This window comes from Talpa europaea (genome assembly GCF_964194135.1).
Source record: "Talpa europaea genome assembly, chromosome: 14".
Taxonomy (NCBI): domain Eukaryota; kingdom Metazoa; phylum Chordata; class Mammalia; order Eulipotyphla; family Talpidae; genus Talpa; species Talpa europaea.
Window position 1 is genome coordinate 13,091,228 of NC_140082.1, and position 22,155 is coordinate 13,113,382.

At 45.3% G+C, this 22,155-nt stretch overlaps 1 protein-coding gene across 1 annotated transcript in view; it reads right to left on the reverse strand.

Moving 5' to 3' along the window:
* The window catches only part of SVOP (SV2 related protein), a gene marked incomplete at both ends in the record, with an annotated part of 51,602 nt that overhangs the window by 10,539 nt on the left and 18,908 nt on the right, over window positions 1–22,155 (reverse strand). The window contains 7 exons of the mRNA XM_084253473.1: window positions 759–835; window positions 2,607–2,680; window positions 4,456–4,584; window positions 6,617–6,742; window positions 8,474–8,537; window positions 16,840–16,964; window positions 21,779–21,850. Coding sequence (XP_084109599.1) covers window positions 759–835; window positions 2,607–2,680; window positions 4,456–4,584; window positions 6,617–6,742; window positions 8,474–8,537; window positions 16,840–16,964; window positions 21,779–21,850 — 667 coding nt within the window. The remainder of the gene's footprint in view (window positions 1–758; window positions 836–2,606; window positions 2,681–4,455; window positions 4,585–6,616; window positions 6,743–8,473; window positions 8,538–16,839; window positions 16,965–21,778; window positions 21,851–22,155) is intronic.

Here is a 22,155-nt window from a genome sequence, read left to right on the forward strand (position 1 = left end):
CCCTCCAGGGAGATGTGATTCCTCTAGCTCATGAAATCCTTATACCAGTCACCAAAACTATTAACTAAGACTTTAGACACTTAATGCAAAACAGATAATTGGGCCAGTTCTGCAAATAAGCAAGAACTTGATCCCTTCATCCCCCCATCTTGGTTTACTATTAGGCACCTATTCTTGTCCTGCAAGGCCAGATCCCTGTCCATCAACCTCCCTTTTTATTCACTCCTTTTGTTCAGTGGGTCCCACCTCCAACTGCACAATAGAGTCACCTAGGGAACTTTCCAGATGCATTAATGCCTGGACTCCACCCACAGAGATGCTAATTAAACTGGTCTGGGCATTGTTTAAATGGTGCTGGCATTGTTAAAAAGTTCCCCCAGGTGCTTCTGTGGTTGGCCAGCGTTCTTGGGTTCTCAAGGCAGGGTGCACTTAGAATAGCAGCCCAGGGCCAGGGCCATAAACTCAGTGCTGTGCTGCTTGGAGCCTGTAGGGGACCATGGCCTGTAGATGTGACCGTGGAAGTGCCAACTTCATCATGATGGAGTTGTCCAGGTTTTTACAAGGCATCTTGGAAGTCACAGCTCAGATCTCCTATGTGCAGATTTTTCAGGACGTGCCTCTCTGGAGTTTTAGGGAGAAAATCACCGGAGTGCTTACCAGGCTAAGTCCTAGAAGGGTAGAACTGGGGTGGGAATGTGTGTAGGACGGTGTGTGTTGGGGTGAGGTAGTTAACTGAGAAAGAGGACTTGTATACTCACTGCTGCAGACGTCTCCTGCCTGAAAGAGCTCGGTGGTGAGCAGAACTAATCCGTAGTAAGAAAATGCATTGGAAAACCTGCCAGGAAGCAAGCAAGAATGGTGAGGAAATGAAAAGAGAAATGCCAGTCCCCTGACCCCATCCACTTGGGAAGGATTGGCATTTACAGCAGTGGAGACCAGTCTCTGGGCCTATGACTCACACTGGGACTTCGGGGACATTCCTAGGGCCCTTGACTGGGAAGATGCCAGGTGCAAAGCATAGCAATGAGATCAAGGAAGTGATCATCTATCATCTGGAAGACCAAAACCTGTACAATAATACAGACATGCCACCCCAGGGGTGTCTACTCAAGTGGCAACAAGGGGAAGAAAGTTGGGGAGACCAAAATTTGGAAGAAAACAGCGTTGACATCTGTTGGGGCTTTTAGATCTCACTGGTCAGTTTGGGTAGGGAAAGAGGGAAAGCTTTGAGAGATACAGAACTGGGCTCCAGTTCTGCCCCATATTCTTGCCCCAACTCACCAAGCATGTATTAAACACGTGTTGTGTGCCTAGTGCTGGTGTGGAGCTGGCAGACTTCACTAGAATTTCTGATCTGAATGAGGTAGTTAATGAATTCCTGCCTGTCCCAGGAACCAAAATACATAATTCTGTATGACCAGAATGTTCTCCTCCTGTGGCACAGTTATGTGGGAGCTCAGTTATAATCAGATGATTTTCTTGGGTCACAATATGTGCTTTCAATAGTGAGCTAAAATTAGTTTCTAATTAATTGCTTTGTATTTGAGTAGGATCTGCCCATTTGAACCCCATGCACTCAAAGGTAGGTACTCTTGACAGCACCCCCACATTACCACACCCACTACTTCCTTTTAAAAAATCCTGCAGACTCCGCACTTGTACTGGGCACACAGCAGGTGTTTAATAGATGCTTGGTGAGTGGTTTCAGCTCTCAGGGAGACAGGAGCAGAGCCTGACCCTGGTTCTGTGTACTCTCAGAGCTTTCCCTCCTCTTCCCTGCAAGTCACCCTTTTCAGGCCTCTCCCCTAGTAGCACCTCTGCTCAAAGGTAAACATAAAAAAATGAGAACTGGCTAAAAAAGAACACAAATGCTTAGCCAGACTACTTTGTGTCTGGTTAATGCTATATGCATGATTTGGCAGAAAGAGTTGAAAGAAAAGCTGACAGTTGATGAGTTGTGGAATTTAAGGTAATTATTCTCCGCAATGTCTCACTCTGGCTCTCTGACAATGGCTGTTCATTAAGAAAAATTGAGCAAGATTGGAACTGAAAGTTCTAAGAATGGGCATGTTGACCAAACCAGTGGTCCCTAAAATCTGGGCCCTGTGCCAAGGTGATATGGGTGGGAAGAGAGGCTGACATAGCAAAAGTATTAAATCTGTTATAAAAAAAATTCCCTTGTAAGTTTCCTTTCAATTCTTTCGGGAGGTCCAGCTCCCTTATGTGCCGAGTCCCTAAAAGCCCCCGACCCCCACTTTCTCTCTATCTCTTAAATACAATGGCTCAGTGTCTTAGCAAATCATCTAGCTACTTTTTAAGTATTTATCTTTAAAAGTTCCTTTAATCTATGGTCCACAATTAAGGCTGTTTTCCTCCTTAAAGCAGACATATAACGTTTCCTTTTAAAAAGGTATCTATCTGAATAAAAAGTGAGTTAAATTGTAGATGAGCCAGAGAATAACAGTACAGTAGATGCCTGGACCCAGCATCAGGAAAGCAATGCCCAAGTTCTGCCCCAGATCAGAGGTTCTCATGTGTTACATTCAAACAAAATCCAAAGAAAATGAAGTAAAAGGGGGTCCGAGTGGTCCACAAACAGCTCTTACCATATAAACCACAGCAACAAGGTGGTCCATCTAAAATGGGGCGAGAAAAGGTCTCTCATTCTGCCTCGGTCTTCCTGTGTCAAGACAAGTACAAGCTCTTTACTCTCCCCCTTCCAGATGTTTGGGCACCAGCTCTGGCCTGACACTGGCAGGCGGGACATCAGGCTTGAGAACCCAGGACTCAAATCCACAGTACTCATCCCAGCCAGGTTCATTCAGGCCTCCCTGATCCCCTGCCCCTGCCAAGACTAAGTACTGTGCAGAGGCTCAATTGTGGGGGGCGGGGGGGTCATCCCACACCCCTCACCCCAACTGGGAATTCTGGATCTGATTACAGCAACCCCAGGCTTGCTCCCCTGAGGCATTTGGCTGATTCTTGGACAAAGAGAGCAGAAACCCAGTCTGAGGAGTATCCAAGCATTTCAACCTCACCCAAAACCAACTCCAGGTCAATGGTGATAAAAATGAGTATGCTGAAAATTAATTCACCAAAAGTCAATTTTCCAAAAGATTGATTAATGACCCATTGGCCAGTTTAGTATAATTTACTAATCTATCAAATCTTTGCTTTACAATGTTCTTTTCAATAGTATATCCTATGACTGATTATAGTCTTCTTAGATATGAGCGTATTTTTCATAGTAGCATTTAAGAAATGCTCACTTAAGCATGTAGAAATGAAAAAAAATAAGATGACAGGCCGTAGGTGGTCTTGTCAATCTATGAGTATTGTCTTCATGAATAAAATGTTTTGCAATATATCCACAAATAAAAACACAGTGTTTATTAAATACGTTGATTGACTATATCTGAGAATGTTTATATTTGTTGACTATTTTGTTGACTAGTTTGGAATGGTTATAAAATGGTTATAAACAACAAATGTTTATATTTGTTGATTACTTTGGAATGGTTATAAAGAGAATATATTATGTGAATAGGTGCATGAATACATACATAACAACACATTCCTATTTACTAAATATATTAAAAAAGGATAATTCTTTAAAAAACAGGATCTTCAGATGGTTCCCTGTCCTGCACCTGCCCTCTCCAAAGAGATTCAGGGTAAGTCTCACTTTTGGCGTGCTTGCTTCAGTTAGCACTTCTTAAGCCGCTATGGGGAAAAATATGTTCAGATCTAAGACTATAATCAGTCAGAAGATATACTTTTGAAAAGAACATGGTAAAAAAAGATTTGATCAGTTATGTTATCAGACTATGTTAAACACCTCCATTCAATCTGGTGAAATGCCATTCAGTTCTTGCAGCATATATAAAAATAATCAGAAATATCATTTTATTTTAAAAAAGGATTTCCTTATAGGGTCTGTTGCTTGCTTAAGGGTATTCATCATGTTCCTGCAAGGCCCTTGTATAATTCTTGAGGGCAGGGACCCAAGTCTATGTGTGCTGTGTGCCTGTGCATACAGTAGGCGCTCATAAATGTTCAGGGTGGTATGTGCTGTGTGCCTGTGCATACAGTAGGTGCTCATAAATGTTCAGGGTGGTGGGTTCCCAGGTGGTGTTACCACCAGGAGCAATGTGCCTTGGATCTAAACCCACGGCAGCAATTTCTAACTAGGTCTCGCTGCCCAGCTTTTGCTGATCAATCCCCTTTGTTGATCAGAATACCGGGCTCTGAAGGGGAAACGAAGCAGGCACGGTTATGGGATCCATTAGTAGACATTCCATTTCTCTAATCACTAGCTGAATTCCCCAGGAGGGACTCTCAGGACTTGGTGTTGAAAAGATAGAGACAAGAGTCACCAATTCCCTTTGCCGGTTCTGCCCACGGGCCCCGCCCCCTCCGTGTACACCCTGAACCCGCGGGTGCCCATACACCAACCTGTCTGGAGATGATGAGCTTCCCCAGTGGCATGGGGGCTCCATTTTCTGTCGCTATCCTCTTTAAGGTGGCGATGGCCTTTTCCTGGTTCCCAGACAGCACGTCATACCTGGCACTCTCCGGCAGCCACTGTGGGGACAGGAGAGCCAGGCATGGCCAGTGAGGGCAGAACAGAGCACAGGATCCCAGCCACATGCACCAGAATGAGGCAGCAGCAAAGTTTACTAGGAAGACATGGGCCAGGAGCAAGGAGCAGCCTCAGCAGAGCAAGGAGCAGCCTTGAACTGTAGAGCAGCAGGGTTTTAAGGCTTTTTCCTTGCTGAGTAGGGGGAGGGCTCCCTCCTAGTTATGCCTACCTTGCTCCCATCACTGCCCCGATTCCGACATTGTAGCCACCCCTCCCTCCATTTTGAGTGTGTATCGGGTGGGATCTGTAATTAAAAGACTCTTCCCAGGCCTCCCAGACCTGCCAGACCTTATCTGGTGCTTGAAACCAAGCGATAGTCCCAGGTGGGTTGTGGGATGGCAGACAGGCAGCTGTGCTTTGGGGGGGGAGGGGAGCGTGTGCGAGATCACTTTCTATCCCTAACAGGGGCTCTGGAGCCACAGGCCTGGCTTCAAATCCTGTTTCTGCCACTGATTATATTGGTTGTGTGACCTTGAGCAATTATTTGACCTCTCTGTGCCTCCATTTCCTCATCTGTAAAATGGGGAGAGGACCTGTTAGGGTTGCTGAAAGTATTAGGTGGGATAACCCAAAGTGTTAGTGTGTGTTGGAATGGATCGTTGTAGTGTTGCTGTTACTGTTATTTGCTACTGTCACAGCTCCAGAAGAGGGTTGAATTAAATCAAGACTGCCGCTCTCATCCCACCATCGTCAGAAATCTCACCCCATCTCTCAAGAAATGATATCCTGCCTCTGATCAGCAGTAGCATCTTGCAAACACAGTCCAAGACACAGAAAGAAATCAGAAAGCCCTTTAAGCCTAATGGGGTCCCAACCCCGAGTGACTAGATAATAAATTGCTGTACAATGAATCAACGGTAATGAACAGCTGGTGTCAGAGAGAGCGCGTGAGGCTTGGACTCAGAACATCGGGTCAGGTCAGTTCTCTTGCTCCCATCACCCCTACCCTTGCTTGCTGTGTGGCCTTTGACAGCCAGTCACCCTCTCCAGATCTGTTTCCTAATTAGCGAAACGAGAATGTAGCAGATATTGCTATTGTCCACTGAAATTCATGCTTCCCTTCCCATGGTGCAGAGTTGTCCTTGGATAGGGCTCCCAGCCAGGAACTACATTTCCTAGCCCTTCTTGCATCTAGATGAGGCCACGTGACATGCTCTCACCAATGGCAAATGAGCAGAGCATCCTTGGCCAATGGACTTAAGAAGAGAGTGTGTATTTCCACACCCTTCCCCAGTCTACATACAGAAGGCCCTAAAACTCTTTAGGATGGCAGAGCTAGAAGCTGGAGGGAACCTGGGCCCTATAATCACACTTGTCAAATAGGAGTAGCCATTCTGGACTGTCAAGTGGCTGAGAAATAAACTCCTATTGTGTTGAGTTACTGAATGTGGGCACTTCAAAATGTCAGCTTCAATATTACACAGACTCAGTAATTATTAATTCCTTCTATCACTGTCAGGAATTACATGAGACCTACCCACCTAAAGGCTTATTTTGGGGCCCACTAGCTGTGCGTGGGTTTACACACATGAAGTGATAAGACTGTGGTGTGATCTTGCTAGGGGATGCAGTTTATACAGAACTGGGGTAGAGACATCATTTGAGTCCCTGGACCCAGACAGACCTGAAGCTAGATATTCAATCCTCTTACTCAAGCCATTTGAATAGGGCTTCTGTCACTTGCAACCTAAGAGTCCAAACTATTTTAATACAGTCACCTTTAGGGTAGGTCTTGTAGGAGTGGGCTCAAGGCATCCCCCTCATGCCCTGCTATTTCCCTAAAGAACATCCCAATAATATTTGTCTGGAGGAAACACAGTGGCCCATACTGAGCCCTCCCCAACTCCTGTTCCTTTGTTTTATTTCCTGATGTTAAAAAATAATCTTAAAAGGTGACTCTGAAGCCCCCCACCAAAATATAGTGAACAGTAGGAGACCAAGCAGTGAAGGTGAGCTCGAGGAAAGGATACCTACAAAACACAGGACTGCAAAGAGAAGCAGTGGGACAGCCGAGAGGAGCAGCAGCCAGCGCCAGCCCAGGCTGGGCATCACAAACACGGCCAGGATGACCTCGAACACCGTCCCGATGGCCCAGAACACCTGGCAGAAAAGAATGGGGGTCAGTGATGGGGGATGTACTAGCCAACACAGTGAGTGATTTCTGGGTCCTTGTAGGCAAAGCTATCAATGTGGATAGGGGCCCTTGGGTTCAACAGAGTCAACAAGGCCATCACTTTCCCTGGGGTCCATACGGGGCCAGGGCCACCAAGCTGTTCAACCTCCAAGGATTCTATCCACACTGTGCGGTATTTGCAGGGTGCCTCCTGGAGTCGTGAGGCAGCTCTGGTTAAGGAGATCGATATGGTCCTTATTGTATGAGGTCAATATGGTAGACAACACATTGATTTTTTGTCTACTGACATCCACCTCCCCGCCCAAAGATGCCTTAATATCTGAGCAGAATTGCCTCTTCTCTGCAAGCTTCATGTCTTCTGTTTGTCTCTTGGAGTCACTTTCTATCCCTCCCACATTGTTCTTTGCAAGAATTACATCCAGACTATCCTCTGGCTTCCACAGGTGCGGTCAGTGGGAGCCCTCCAGGAGACAGGAGAAACTGTGGTGTTTATTCACCTGGCTTCCTCACTTGGGGTGGTCATGGCTGGTTGCATCCCTGAGCTGGAGGTCACAACTCCTGTCCAACAACCACGTCCGACCCCTGGCCTGCTAATTACTCTCTCCCTTTGTCCCTTCAGGACTGGGACTTTATAAATAGTTCCTTTATTCAACCTACGTCACATTACCCTAGTGTGAGTATGCTGATTCCTACAGGTCCAAATTCTGTAACTACTGTCTATTCCATCTCCCCATCCATTCTGGGAGGCCCCGAGAGCCTTGCTAAAATCCCATTTTGTTTAAATTAACTATAGTATAATTCTGTTGCTGGCAAGCAGGATGACAATCAGCATATGTAGCAACTGGTACAGTATGGGCCAACCAGAACGGACATGTCATTGACCCACTCGCCCCCCACAACTTTAAGAAAAGTTAATACTTTAGTTTCTGGATCATGGAGAGTTCTAGGGGTCCTAAGAGAGGACAGGGACCAGGGTCAGCTGGCACAGATGCATTTTGAAATTTAGACAATGGGTTCATCCAGACCTGTGTGGACCAGGTGACTACCAGAGCGATTGGTCAGGGATAGAAGCATCCAGGATGGTTAAGTTGGGTCATAGGATCAAAATGTCGATATTGACAATGTGGACATAGCAACGTGGGAGGTAAGACTGGCATCGCAGTCATCACTGTGGACAGCGGTGTCCAGCAGGGCAAGTGAATTCTTTGGCTACAGAATAGAAGAGGGGCTGATGTATGATGAGTATCTTCCAGGTTGTGGTTGAAAAATGGGTCACAAGACCCTGGCAGAAGAAGGGCTTGAGAGGGACTGGCTGCAGCAAGAGTTTTAAGACAGTCAAAGGTGGTAGAGGTGCCCATGAATGGAGATCTCGCAAAAGACACAGGTGAGTCCTGGTGCAAACAGGGATGAAGGGGGATGTAAGAATTTGGTCCCCTCAAGCCATACCATTAAGCATCAGCTAAGAGCCATTTCCAGTTCAAGTACAACCTGCCACCTGCCCGCCACCATTTTTTTAAAGGATGGTAGCTTGAATTTCGTGGCCGATTGAATTTATCCAGATTGCAAAGCAACCATGTTGAAATGAACAGAACCAATCCTTTGAGATCTTTGCATACTGAGTCTGCTTGTCGCTCAAGACACCTGAGAATCTTCTACCAGAGAGTGACCCGTCTCTAGAGCCCAGACCCCCTCCTTACCTCAATTAGCAAAATGCACTTGGCTCTGGCTTTCATGGGCAGGAACTCGGCATACAGTGTCACCCTGGGGAAGCCGAGAGACAGAAAGGAGGTTAAGGACAGGACTTGGTGGGAAGACCGCTGCAGTTTTCTGAATTTTGAGATCAACACTCCTCTGGGTGTGATCTGTGGACCACACTTGCTCTACCCTCTGTCCACTGTCTCCACCCTCCGACTCCTCCTCCCATACTGGGGCAGCATGCTGGGAAGAAAAGTGGACTTGTCGTCCACTCCCATATGCTGACTTTCATTTTGCTGGGAAGAGGAGGTTTGCTTTCTCCACATCTACCACCTTCGCCGGGCATTTGAGCTCTTAGATGACTTCATGGTGCGCTCCAGGGTCCTCATGGAAGGTTGGGAGAAGGAGGCTGATTTCCATGAACTCTCTAGAGGAAGATGATGCTGGTTTCCCATCTAGATCTCCTGGGATCCCCTCACTAGATCAGGGTGCCCACCTCCCGGCTGCAGCTAATGGCTCATACCTGCAACCCTCTCTGAGCAATGGAGGGAAAGTCTTACCACACAGTATAAATATTTTAGTATATTTCCTCTCTGTCCTGGTGTCTGTCTGACTCTCTCCCTCCCCCCACCAACCTCCTCCCTCTCCCTCTTTATCTCTCTCTGTTTGAACCCCTCGTGAGATCATATTTTAAGATTTTGACCACCATTTAAAAAATTCAATTTACAAATAAGTATTTCCATGCCATTTTCATTCTTTTACACATAAAATTCATCATATGCACAAACCATATTTTCCTTAATAATAGCTACCTTTTATTGAGAACCTACTGTGTGCCAAACATTGTTCTAGATGTGTTACTCGAACTTTCTACTAAATCAACATTGCAAGTCATCTACATTTATATCTATATGACAGATAACTTATTAGTTGGCCAGGATCACACAGCTAGTTAGTTAATGAGTAGAAGAGCCAACATTTTCACCCCAGTCTATCTACATTATACAGCCCATTAATCACTATCCGACTTGAAAGGCCTCACAATTATAAACAATAATTCAACAAAAATCTTTAAGCTGAAGTCTTTGTCTGTATAGGGTTTCCTAATGCTAGACTCCTTCAAGTAGAATTTGAGTCAAAAGGCATGTATATTTTGAAGGTTTTTGCAATATAACTGATGTAGTTCCCAAAAATGTAGTTCTAATTTACATTCCTATAAGCACCACCATCAACAAAAACCATTAATGATGTTATTGACTCAGCTCTGATAATGGGGACCAAGGTAATAGTGATTTCTTAAAATTGTATTATATCCTCCACATGTTGTGCTTATTATTATTTTAAAAAATCAGCAATGACAATAACATAATACAATACGAAGCATGTTAATCTTTCCTCCACCAAACTGAAGTCAAACTACTAATGACACAAAACTGTACAGTAGCACATTCTGAGTTGGCAAAGCTATTCCTATCCTTAGATGTCAAAGATTGGTTCTGTTTTATTTATTTAATTTTTTTGTTCAGAAGTAGCACATAAATGCATTCACATTGTAAAACAACGCAACAATATGCAAACAGACAAGATACATGATTCTTTTTTCCATTCCCTACCCCCTGCTTTCATTCCCTGCCCCAGAAGTCATAACTACCAGCCATTTCCAACTTGCTCTTTATGTAAATAAATAACTGAATTTAAATATCTCTCTTTATCTTCCCTCCTCCTCCCTCCTTGCCTTATTCCTTCCTTTTCTTAATACATGAACATCCTATCAATGTTCCACCCACATAAACCCCCCAGACTTGTCCACTTCTCCACCTGCCCATCCAACTTCCCATGGCCAAAACTGCAACTCTTTTCCGAGTCTTCTCTGGTCACAAAACCTAGCTGACTGAGCCAGGTAACACCCAAAATGCCAAAGAATTTAAACTTCCCAGGGGTAACTCCCAAGAAATGACAGTTCCCTCGTTCCTTAGTGGGGTAATTCGGAGGTGTGAGCTGCAGTCTCCAGTAAAAACCACTTGCTCTTGAATCTCTGTGTCAGGATCTGCTTCCATTAAGACAGTTTGGAAATCTTCCCGTGTTAATAAAAGTAGATCCACTGCATTATTTTTTTTAACAGCTGTAACCCTGTTGATGAATATTTAGATAATTTTTGATTCCTTGTTTTTGCATCCCAGGCCATGAGAAACCTCTTTCCTACAATTGCTGGTGCCCTACATTTGGCCAGTATGTATAGCAATTCATTATGAAAATGAGCTGTTTGATCTTTACCCAGAGGATGGTGATTATTACAATCACATTGAAGAATAAAAGAACGAGCGATGAAATCAGCCAAGAAGCAGCTGATTCTGGCACAAACAAATTCTCCCTGCAAATAATTGCATTTATAGAACTTGGCAATTAGAGATTTGCCATTTGGATCATAGGCTTGCACAGAAATGACCTGTGATCTCAATTTGGGATTTCTGTTTGGCCCCTGGAGGAAAGGGTAGTGCCAACAACAGGCTTGTGAGCAATTTATTCTAGACACCAATCTAAAGAACCTTCTGAGTCAGGTTTCAGGGTAGAACAAGTGGGGAGCTACTTGGGACTTTAATCATTAAGAGAAGCTAAAACCCAACTAGGGTGCCAGATGATGCAGCCTCTGGGTAAGGAGCTTTTCTGCTGAAGCACATAGCGCCCTCTACTGGAAATATCAAGAGTAAATCATCAGCCCTGGTGCGAACCTGCCTCTTACACATTTTTGCAAGGTGATAGTTGATTCTTGTATTAGAGGCAATCAACAATTTTTGGGTGTTTATTTGCATTTTCTAAATTAAAAAAATGTGTTGTTTTCATGATAAAAACAGAGTTAGATTTAACTCCTTGGCTTGAAGGAAAGTCTCTTCTTCTTGACTCTCCTCCATAGACAGAAATGTAGTTGATTATCTGGCATCCTATTTGTGATGCCTCTTTCCTACCTTAACTAAAGGGAATAGAGCCTGCTCAGAATGCCACTCCCCATTTCTAGAATCTTCTCCAAGTCAGTCCCAGTGGACGTTAATAATTTATTAGGACCTGGGCCTCCCTGGTGGCTCAAGGGGTTAAGATGCAACCTATGAAGCCGTCCACAGCCTCTGCAGCACGAGTTCGATCCCCTGGCTGGCCAGGGAGATACCCACATGGCACAGCAGACCTCTCCTGTCTCCCCGCTGCTCCCCTCAGCAGTGCTTTCGGTCCTTCTGCCTGTTCTGCTCCCTGCTCTGTCTCTGGTGAATCCTCTCACCCCCCACACCTCTGGCCTGTACCCCAGCTCTTGTATGCATAAATAAATAATTCTTTGAAAAATAATTTATCAGGACCTTCTGACTAAATATTCAGAACCCCTTTGCAATATTTGTTCAAGTGTAAGAACGTTTTGCATTAGACAGACCTGGATTTAAACCCAATTTCTCCATGCAATAGATAAGTTGCCCCCTTGTTCCCCTCCCATGTCTATGGGCCCTTGCGATGCGATTTTGCAGCTCACTCCATCAAGAGTCTATTCCATGTCCCTTGATTCTGGGCTGGCCTGTGACTTGCTTTGAGCAATCAAATGTGATTTTGTGCCAGTTCCAAGCTTGGGCCTCAAGAGGCTTAGAGTTTCTGTGTGGTGTCTTGGACCCCTGCCCAGGGGTCTCAAGTGCTCAGGCTAGGCTGCTGGACAACGAGAGGCTTATGGAGCAGAAGTGAGTCTGTGCTCATGCTAGACTAGCCAGCCCCCATCCAACTCACCTGTTGACAGAAGACATGTGAGCAAGCTCCCCAAACCAGAAGAAGAATCAAACCACCAAGTAGCAGCATCATGAGTTAAAGAAATCATTGTTGTTTTAAATGGCAGGTGTCAGGGTGGTTTGTTACAAAGCAAAAGGCAACCCCACATAGTACTTACTGACCCGTTTAGGACCTTGAGCTAGTAATTTATGATCAGGTTTTTTTCATATGTAAAAGGGGGACTGTCGGTAAAACAAGGTAGTGAGAAGAGAGCACTTAGCTGCGTGCCCCACTCTTGAGGTGCTTATTCTCACCATGAACCAACATGAATGCCTACACTAGAGGAAGGAAGGCACAGGTCAGGGCAGAGAGAGAGGCTCCTTATCAGTAAATAAATGCATATTTCTACTAAAAATCCAGGATGTCTGATGGCTGAACTTGTAAAAATTATACAAGGGCCTCCCCAGGGGTGCAGCGGGTTGAGCACAGCGCTGTGAAGCTGTCTGCAGCCTCTGCAGCACTAGTTTGATCCCCGGCCAGGGAGCTACCCACATGGCGAGCAGACCTCTCCTGTCTCAACCGCTGCTCCCCTCAGCAGTGTATTTCAGTCCGTCTGCCTGTTCTGTTCCCCACTCTGTCTCTGGTGAATCCTCTCACCCTCCTGCACCTCTGGTTTGTACCCCAGCTCTTGTATAAAAGAAAAATCTTTTTTTAAAAAAAAGTTCTTTTTTTAAAGAACTTTCTGTTTATTAACTGAGATACTGCTCTACTCCAGGTACTGGATTGTGTGCTTTATACACAGGATCAATTTTTTAAAAAAAAAAATTATACAGCAAAATCTTATTTGTTTAGTTTTATGAGGTGCTGCGACTGGGCTCTGCTAAAGGAACAGAAACTCTTCATTGCCTTTAATTACATAAAAATATCTTCAACTCAGTGTTTCTGAACAATGCATTTAGGGGAGTCATTTTTATAACCAGATGATAAGCTGGCATGATGAAAATACGATTATCTTCATGTAACGGCTGGCTTGGGAGTGCTGGGAGCCAGTGGGTCTCTGGGGTAGCTACATATTTCTGTGACGTTTTGGTTTTGCCTTACTCTCTTCATGGATTAAAGAACTATAGAATAGGTGAGAGACTAGGTTTGGAGGGTTAAGTGATGCTTTTTTTGATTTTTAAATTATTGGCAATTTAAAATTTTTTTAATTACTTGTAAGAATGACCCGTACCCAAAAGGCCAGAAAAAAGAAGTATTGGCAAGGGTTTGGAGAAAAAAGAGCCCTCATACATTGTTGGTCGGACTGGAGACTGGTCCAGACCCTATGGGAAACAATATAGAGTTTTCTTAAAATATTAAAAATAGACGTACCACATGATCCAGCAATTTCACTCCTCGGTATCTACCCAAAGAATGCAAAAACACTAATTCGAAGAACTCCTCTGCACTCCTGTGTTCATTGCACTACAATTTGCAATACCCAGGCTATGGAAACAACACAAGTGCCCAACAAAAGATGACTGGATAAAGAAATGTTGTACAGATACACAAGGGAACACCATTTAGTTTCAAAAAAATCTTGCCATTCACAACAACATGGATGAAACAGGAAGGGATTATACTAAGTGAATTAAGTGATGTTTAAATCCCAGCTTTGCCAATAACTAGCTGTGGGACCTTGGGCAAGTTACTTAACTTCTTTAAAATTCCAATTTTCTTATCTGTAAGATGGAGAGAATAGTGTCTATGTCTTAAGGTTTTGTGAGTTTTTAAGTGATCCTGTGTATAACGCACCTGGAGTAGAGCAGTATCTCAGTAAATAAACAGAAAGCTACAGTAAATGTTTGATAAAAAGACAGCTAAATGGACAGGTGTGACATGGGGGCCTGGAGAAGGGAGCAGGTAGACAAGCCAAGGACCCTCGTGTTGCTCCCAGTCACTCGTGTTTTATTCCTCTGCTCTCAGGGTCCTGTCCTCTCTCCCTGGAGACTTCTCCCTTTCGCTGTGTTAGGGGGTGGTTTTTTTCTCCTCTATTACCCCGCCATTGCAATCCCATCTGTTTATCATCTTGCAGAGGCCCCTCAACATTTTCTGGTCTGCTGATGGCACCCTCTTCTTGTTTTCCGGCACCATTAAAGATGTGTTCTATTTCTTCTACTTTTTAATGTCATTTCCATAAAAAATATTGGAGGAAAGAGTCATAGGAAATAACACTTCTCATTCCACCATCTCCAAGAAGCATCACCATGGACATTCTCAACACTGTGCTGCTTTCCCTCCCTGCCTGGGGAAGACAGCCCAGGTGTCTGCTTGGAGGCTGGCTGTGCTGTCCTCTACCTGAGCAGCCCTGGGGAAGGAATTCAGATGCTCACTGAATTGCAGCCACCAGGGAAAGCTGCCCCCGGTCAATGAATGGCTCATGAATGGGGAAGTGGCTGTGTCTGCAGGAATTCCTGGGGCCGGGCCAGAAGGTAGTGCCTTGGCCACAAGCCCCTGCCAGCCTGGATTTATGGGTTTGGCTTAATGGCCTCTGCTTCAAGCGCTAGTGGTTTTTCAGCTCATACCTGATCAAGGAGAACATGTCAAATGCCTGCGCTGCAGAGCCTGGAGGAATTGCTGATGAATAAGGGAGGAGAGGCCTAGAACTGAGAGCCACTCCTGGTCCTTCCATCCTCTGCATGGCAGAAGTCTGGGGATTTGCTTGTGTATTAAATCCCTGTCACAGCTCCCTCCCCGCCTCCCTCTCATCCATTCTGTCGACGACTGCACACTGGGTCCGCTGTCCATCTGAGCTTCTTACCAGGTCTGTGCTGACGCGTACTGACCACTCTGCCAGGCATGGGCCTGAGTCCTTCACATGCATGGTCATTTAATATTCTAAGTGACCCCACGAAGTAGGTATATTATCACCCCAATTTTAGAGATGAAGAAACTGAAGTGTGGAAAGGCCTAGTGACTTGCCCAAGGTCATCTGGCGATTAATGACAGAGCCAGGATTCAAGCCCAGGTGAGGTGGTATCAGAGCCCACCACGGAAGCCCAGTGCTTCACTACCTGCATTGCTCTCCTAGGTCATCCCGGCCAGTCCTGCCCAGTCATGACACGCAACAGGCTCAATATACTAGAGGGCAACTACCTGCTCCTGGTGCAAAATTTCCCTAAATTATTGCAATAGGATTCCTTCTCCCCAACATATCCTACCCACCACTGTCAGATCAATACTCCTAAAGTATGTCCCCTGTTCAAGAACTCTCAGTGGCTCCCCACTGCCCATAGACCACACCTTTGGTCTGGCATTCAAGGCCTCTGATAAGCTTGCACCTGATTTACCTATCCAACCTCAGCTTTCAGTTCTTACGTATCTCAGCCTAACATTGGCCTCCCTCTCACTCATTTCCTGCCTTTTACAGGCAATTCCCATCCTGTGAAATATCCTACATCGTCCTCAACCCCCTTTCTGGGTCTTTCCAAAGCCTATGCATGGATTCGGATGTAGCAGCAAGATGTATGATGAGAAGCACCAGGCTCTGGAGGGCCTGGGTGCAGTTTCTAGCTCTGTCTCTTCCTCGTTGGGTAAGTTTCTTTCCCTCTCTGTTTCCTTTACCTCTCAGTTTCTTTATCTACATAATAAGGGTTAACACTCAAATTTCCCTCAGAGGGAAACTTCAAGAGTTAAATGAAATAATCTGGGTAAATAGTTAAAAAATAGCACCTGCTTCTTAATAAACACTAAGTATTGGTTATTATCATCATTCTTTAGCGTGAGCTCAACACACTTTTTTCTAGAAAGGGTCCGATAATAAATATTTCAGCCTTTCTGGACTGAGACTACTCAACTCTATTACTAGAGCCTGAAAAAACGAAGATTGTACTGTTTTACCCATAACTTTGCAAAATTGTTCAACACGTCAGTGAAGCCCTGTGTGTGGTGTCTCAGTCACTAAGGGACACTTGTTTTTAATTACATGAGTGGTTATTTTTTGGCTGGGTGCCAATAAAACTTTATTTAGACAACCAGTCAGCAAGTTGGAGTGCTTCATATACCACAGCCTGTCAATGCCTGCTTTAGGAGTCCCCAATCTCCTAGGACAGAGCTACTTCTTCCTACAACTCTGACTACTCTCAGCACCTGAAACAACAATAGTAACAAAATAACACCCAAAAGGCACAGGGTTAGCCCCACCCCCTGCCTCATGCGCAGGTCAGAGGTGGGTTCGAGGCAGCATATATAGTGGTTAAGCCCCCAGATGCTGCAGGCAGAGAAACTCAGGTTCTTAGTTTCAGCTGCATATGGTGTGATCTGGGCCAATGACTTCACCCACAGAGTTTCAGCTTCCCTCAACTGTAAAAGACAGATTCCAATAATACAATGATACACACCTCCCACGTGTGTCAAAGAGAAATGGCCGATCAATGCCAAAGCTCTTATTTTTACTGTTTCACACTTACAACCTTCCGGCTATGGATTTGCTTTGGTGGCTGTTGAATCATCACAATATTGACAACAATGCCTTCCCTGGGTACGCGAGGGCTCCCTGATACCAAAGCCCTAGAGGTTCTCTGCTTCCCTCCAAGACCGGGAACACACTTGACTGGCTGCCTGGCTGCATGGCCAGAGCTGGGTTTTTACTTACGACTGAGGGACCCCTCCAATCCCGAAGCCCACCAGGCCCCGGAGCACCAAGATCCAGCTGTACACGGGCGCAAAAGCACTGAGGATGCCGTAGTATAGGGTCCAGAGCACGCTGATCTTCAACCCCTGCAGAGAAGCAAAGACGCAAGTCACAGGACTTCTCAGCACCCCAGGCCCCATGGCCCCTGCACATGTTACAGCCACTGATACAGTGGTGCTGAAAGGGCAACGCGCTGGTTGATGCCAGCCCCAGGGTGGGTGTGGGGGTATTGTGGGACATTCTTGTTGGCACTTAATAACCAAGGCCCAGAGATGCCAGCAGTCCCACAAGGCATGAAACCCCATAGACTTACCCTGTGTCCTGTAGCATCCCCAAACAAACTTCCTGCCTGCCTGTCACGCACCTGAAAATCCTGTTCAGGATTATCTGCACCTTGACCTTCACACTATTTTGCAAGAAAACTGGATTCTACTGGCACATTCAATAATGCATCTTCCAGGGAAATCAAAGGAAGATTGTACTGTTTTACCCATAACTTTACAAAATTGTTCAACACATCAGTGAAACCCTGTGTGTTGTGTCTCAGTCACTAAGGGACACTTAAGTACACCCTTCCATTCAAGGGGCTTCTATGGATCTGTATGAACAATCTGATCTAAACCTCATTTCAAAATGTCAAATGTAAAGAAAAGGCATCCAAAATATTCCGTTAAATCCAAACCTTTTTAAAATCAGAGATCAATATTGATCCCTTCCTTTGATCATCTAGGAATTGTTGTGCATGAACATTTGCATATTGAAAATAAATCTTATTTTATTCATTACCTCCTTTTAAAAATTTCTCCCTCATAGCATAGTTAGAACATTATAACGGGTTTCTTTTTTTTTTTATTACATGAGTGGTTATTTTATTATATCTTTGAAATCATTTTTGGATACTGAGGGGCCACTGCTAACATTTTTATAACATATTTTAAGTAAGGAGACATTGCATTTGAACCATAGGGACACAAGCCTGCAGGACAAGCATGGAGCCCATTCCCAGAGTGTGAACTGCCATGGAGACTGAGAAAAAGTTAAGGGTGCACATAATTAAAGATATTATTTTCATTTTACAATATTTCATAGGGTAGAACTCAAATCTTAGAGGAGCTCTAGACCTGCCTCCTGAGAACACGCCTCCTAGGTCTCCAGGGTGGATTTGGTCCGCTGCCCTACTGGGGACACTTTGGAGAAAAACTGTGAAACATATTGACTTCAGTTTTAAAAACTTAAACTGAATTAAGAGGGGCTTAAGAGGAAGACTGGTGGTCAAGCGGATGATTATGGAGTCTTTGGGGACATGGTCTTAGGTGGGAGAGAGGATATTTTAAATGACTTTGCATCCTCTTGCAAGAAAGTGATTTCTCTTTCATGTCAACCTTGGTTCTGCTGGTGGTGTCCAAGACAAAGTGTCCACAGGGTGCTACTCTATCTTCACCCTTTCAAAACCACCTGCTGACCTCTTTTCCTAATGGCTGCAGGGAGCAACCACAGCCATGGGGGCCCCAGAGACATCGCCTTGTTTTCATTGCACTTATTTTTGCAGACATTTCCTACATAGGGCAATTGCTACTGATTTCCCTTTTTGGAGTTTAAAAGTTCCTTTTCAAAAAACATGCATTTAAGTTAAAAAAAAAATAGTTCAATGCACCATCCCCTTCTCCTTCAGTGAGGAAGGGCGGCAGTGTTAAGGAGAATGATGACTTAGATCTTGAGACCAGGGCCTTCCTGGACCTGAGGAAACCTCAGATTCAAGACCTTCTGGCCAGGCACCTGCGACTTCATATTACTCATGCATTCGAGGTATCCCTAGGGGTGGCAGCTTTTTGTAACTCTGCTGTAGCTGAACCAAGGAAGAAGGTGGATTTCTATAGCAATGAATCTGGGAAAGGTGTTGAAGACATGAGGAAGGCTGGGATCTTTCAGAGTGCAAAGTGATTTTAGAACAGAAAGACTTTCTTTGGCTTGACTCCATGGAAGTTTGTCACTGACCTATATCCCTGAATGGTGAATCATGGATATTTGGGCCAAGGAAGAGATTCTAGTGAAAAATAATTAGCAAATTAAAAAACAAACAGGTTGACATCAAGAAAGATAGTAAGTATATGAGAGAACTGCTGGGGCAGGAATTATTAAAAATTTTGAAGCCCTGGACAGGATATACTGCAATAATAGTAAAGCAACATTTCTGCACCCTGAGGAAGGAAGGAAATTAGTACCTGCCACATATATACTTAAATCCTTTCTATTAGATTTAGCTAATTTAATAGTTTTTTTTTTAATTTAATAGAGATTTTTCTTCCTTGGAACCCAAGGAGTCTTGAATCAGAAACAGGATATAATTAGCAGCAGAGAAAATAAACGGTAAGAAGGGAAACAGCAGGAGAAGAGGAGAGGGGAGAGAGAGAATACCCAGACTGGGGCCCGCAAGGGAGGTCAGTTATCCCGGTGAGACCACCGGGTGACCCCACGCCAGGCAGCACAGATAGGCACGCACTGACCTGTCCTATTCATCACAGCACACTGCAGCTGGCTCTGCATTTGCCTGCTGATGCCAGGGCTCTCCAGCTGCCCAGAAAACAAGGACTCAGCAATCATCTGTAAGCATACTGGCCTGGCAATGACAATGCCACGCGCACTGCCAGCAAGCCCCATCCAAACACAGCTCCGGGACTCTCCAGAAATGTCTCCCGAGCCTTTGGGCTTTTCATTAACTACACTTGTCATACTGCCTAACACCTGTTCTGCCTTTTAGGTTGTGAGCCTCTTCCTCCCTCTCCTCCTGCTTCTCTTGTCTCCTCCCTCCCTTCCATGTCTACATTCATTTATAGAGCATCCCCTGTATGCCAGACTCTAGAGACAGATGCATAGGCATTATATATTCATTGACTTGTTTATTTAACAATAAGCATGTACTTAGTGTTTGCTGTATGCCAGCCACCAAATACACTGATACTATTCATTCATTTATTCATTTTCTAAACATTGAACACCCGCTGTGTGTTCAGCTCTAGAGGTACTGATATTGTTTATTCATTTGTTCAATATGCATGTATTGCGCACTTTTTATATGCCTGATATATATATATATACTTTTTTTTTTAACTAATATGTCAGTTGTTTACAAGTCTATATAACTTCGGGGCATATTTTCACACCTCCATATGTGCACAAGCTTCACTCAAAGCCACCACAAAACTAATGTGTATTAGCCATTTATTCCTCCATTCATGCATTAATTGCCTGCTGTTTGCTAGGCACTGGCCTCTGTCCTGGGCTACAGGGAGCCACGTGAGAGGCAGAAATGCTCCCTCCTTCCATCTTACCCTCCTTCCTTCCTTCTGTCTTTCCTTCCATTTTCCCCCTCTCTCCAATTCTCACTCTGCTCTTTCTTCAAACCAGATAATTGCTAAAGCAGTGACTCACACCTTTCAGAAACAGGAAGTGAGTGGGAAGGTGGATGGGGGCAGAGTTTAGAGAGTTCAAGACCTAAGACCAGAGAAATCCCTTCTCGGTTCACAGGAAGGAAGGAGAAACAGCTCCATCCTTTTTGCCAGGCCCAGAGAGGACTTTCCCAACTGACCTCTCCAGCCCCTAAAACTAACCAAGATCCTCTGGGTTCTACAGCTCTGGTGAGTTTCCCAAACTTGCGGCCTCCAGCCCCACCATAGCCACTTCTTGGCGTCTTATTAGTCAACATCTCCCAAGGGCCTGCTGCCCATGTGTTTCCTGTCCCATCCCAGGAGGATGAGCTGCAGCTGGAGTCTACTTCCTGTACGGCACTGTCAAATATTCATTCATTGATTGAGATGGCCTCTACGACGCAAGCTGCTGGCATCATGATTAGACTAGACTCATGCAACCGGGGTGGCCTTGAGCAAGTCGCCCCTTGCTGTGACTGCTTCCTCTTCTCTGACATCAGAGGGACCACGGTGCCTATTCATCCCTGTTGGGGCCACAGGCTTGGTGAGCGGATGTCTGCGTGGTGCTGGACAGAGTGACTGACACACCTGGCACTGCTTTATTTCAGTCCATGGCTTGCTATTTGCAGTGGACCTTGACCAGTAGCCACATCTTCCCTCTTCCTGCCTAACAGTATTCTAAGTTTGCTTAGATATCTGCCCCATTCCCAGCTCCAAATGTAGAGTTTCAGCTCTATAAACCAGTAGTTCCCAGAGTGGGGCCCCTGGGCCAGCAGCACAGGAATCACCCGCGAACTTGTGAGTGACGCCATTGTTGCAATGCCATCTGCCACGTGTCCTGGGCCTGGGGTGTGCCTGGCACTGCCAAAGTCCTTTACTCCCCTGACCTTGGTGACTCCTCCGGAGTAGATCATTTTTGTTTTCTTTATACATATGAAGAAGAATACTCAGAGAGATCAGTTCACTTGCCCAAGGTCACTCAGCCAGGAATGACAGTCAGGAATGAATCCAGGGCCACCTGACTTCAGAGCCTAAGCCCTTAACCACTACATCGCCTGTCTCTGGAGGAACCACAGGCTGATGAGGAGAGTCCAAGGAAGAGAACAAGAGAGCCGGCTGGGAATGGCATCACCCCCGCCCCCAAGCTCAGTCCTGCTGGGACTGAAAGATGAGCCACTTTAGGGCAAGAAAGCTGATGTCTCTCTCTACTAACCCTCACAGCCCCCAGCCTTGTATAGGGGGAGGGGAGTGTCAAGGAGACTGCGTGGGCACCACTAGAGTTTTCTATATTCTGAGATGCACGTCACATGGCCCCCCTGGGGCTGGGTGATTTTAAGAGCCCACAAATGCTCTTCCCCTCACACGTCAACACAGCTCATAATAAAGCCTCCCAAATGTTCAGGCAGCTCTGGTTTTACTACTTGCGGCATCACAGCGCGCCCCCAGACGATGTGCAGGTGGGGGAGAAGCCTTACTGTTTTCCGGCCATACTGATCCGAGATGTTTCCCCAGAGGGTGGAGCTGGACATCATGCCGACAAAGACCACCTGTGTGGAAAGACAGTTTCCATTAGTGGCACGGAGGGAAAGGCTGCAGCAAATCAGACATGAGGTGTCACACCCTCCTAATGACAATGAGGCAACATTTGCTGAGGTCCTGCTGAAGGGCCAGGGCTATTCTCAGAGTCATTTAAACCTCACAGCAATCCAAGGGGCGGGGGCTGTGATTATCCCCATTTTCTGATGAGGGAACTAGACTCCCAACGGGGTATCAGTGAGGTCACCTGGCCAGGCGCACATAGGTAGAAGACGGAAATCAGCCCGTCTGGCTGTAGTGCTAGTATTTTAGCAAT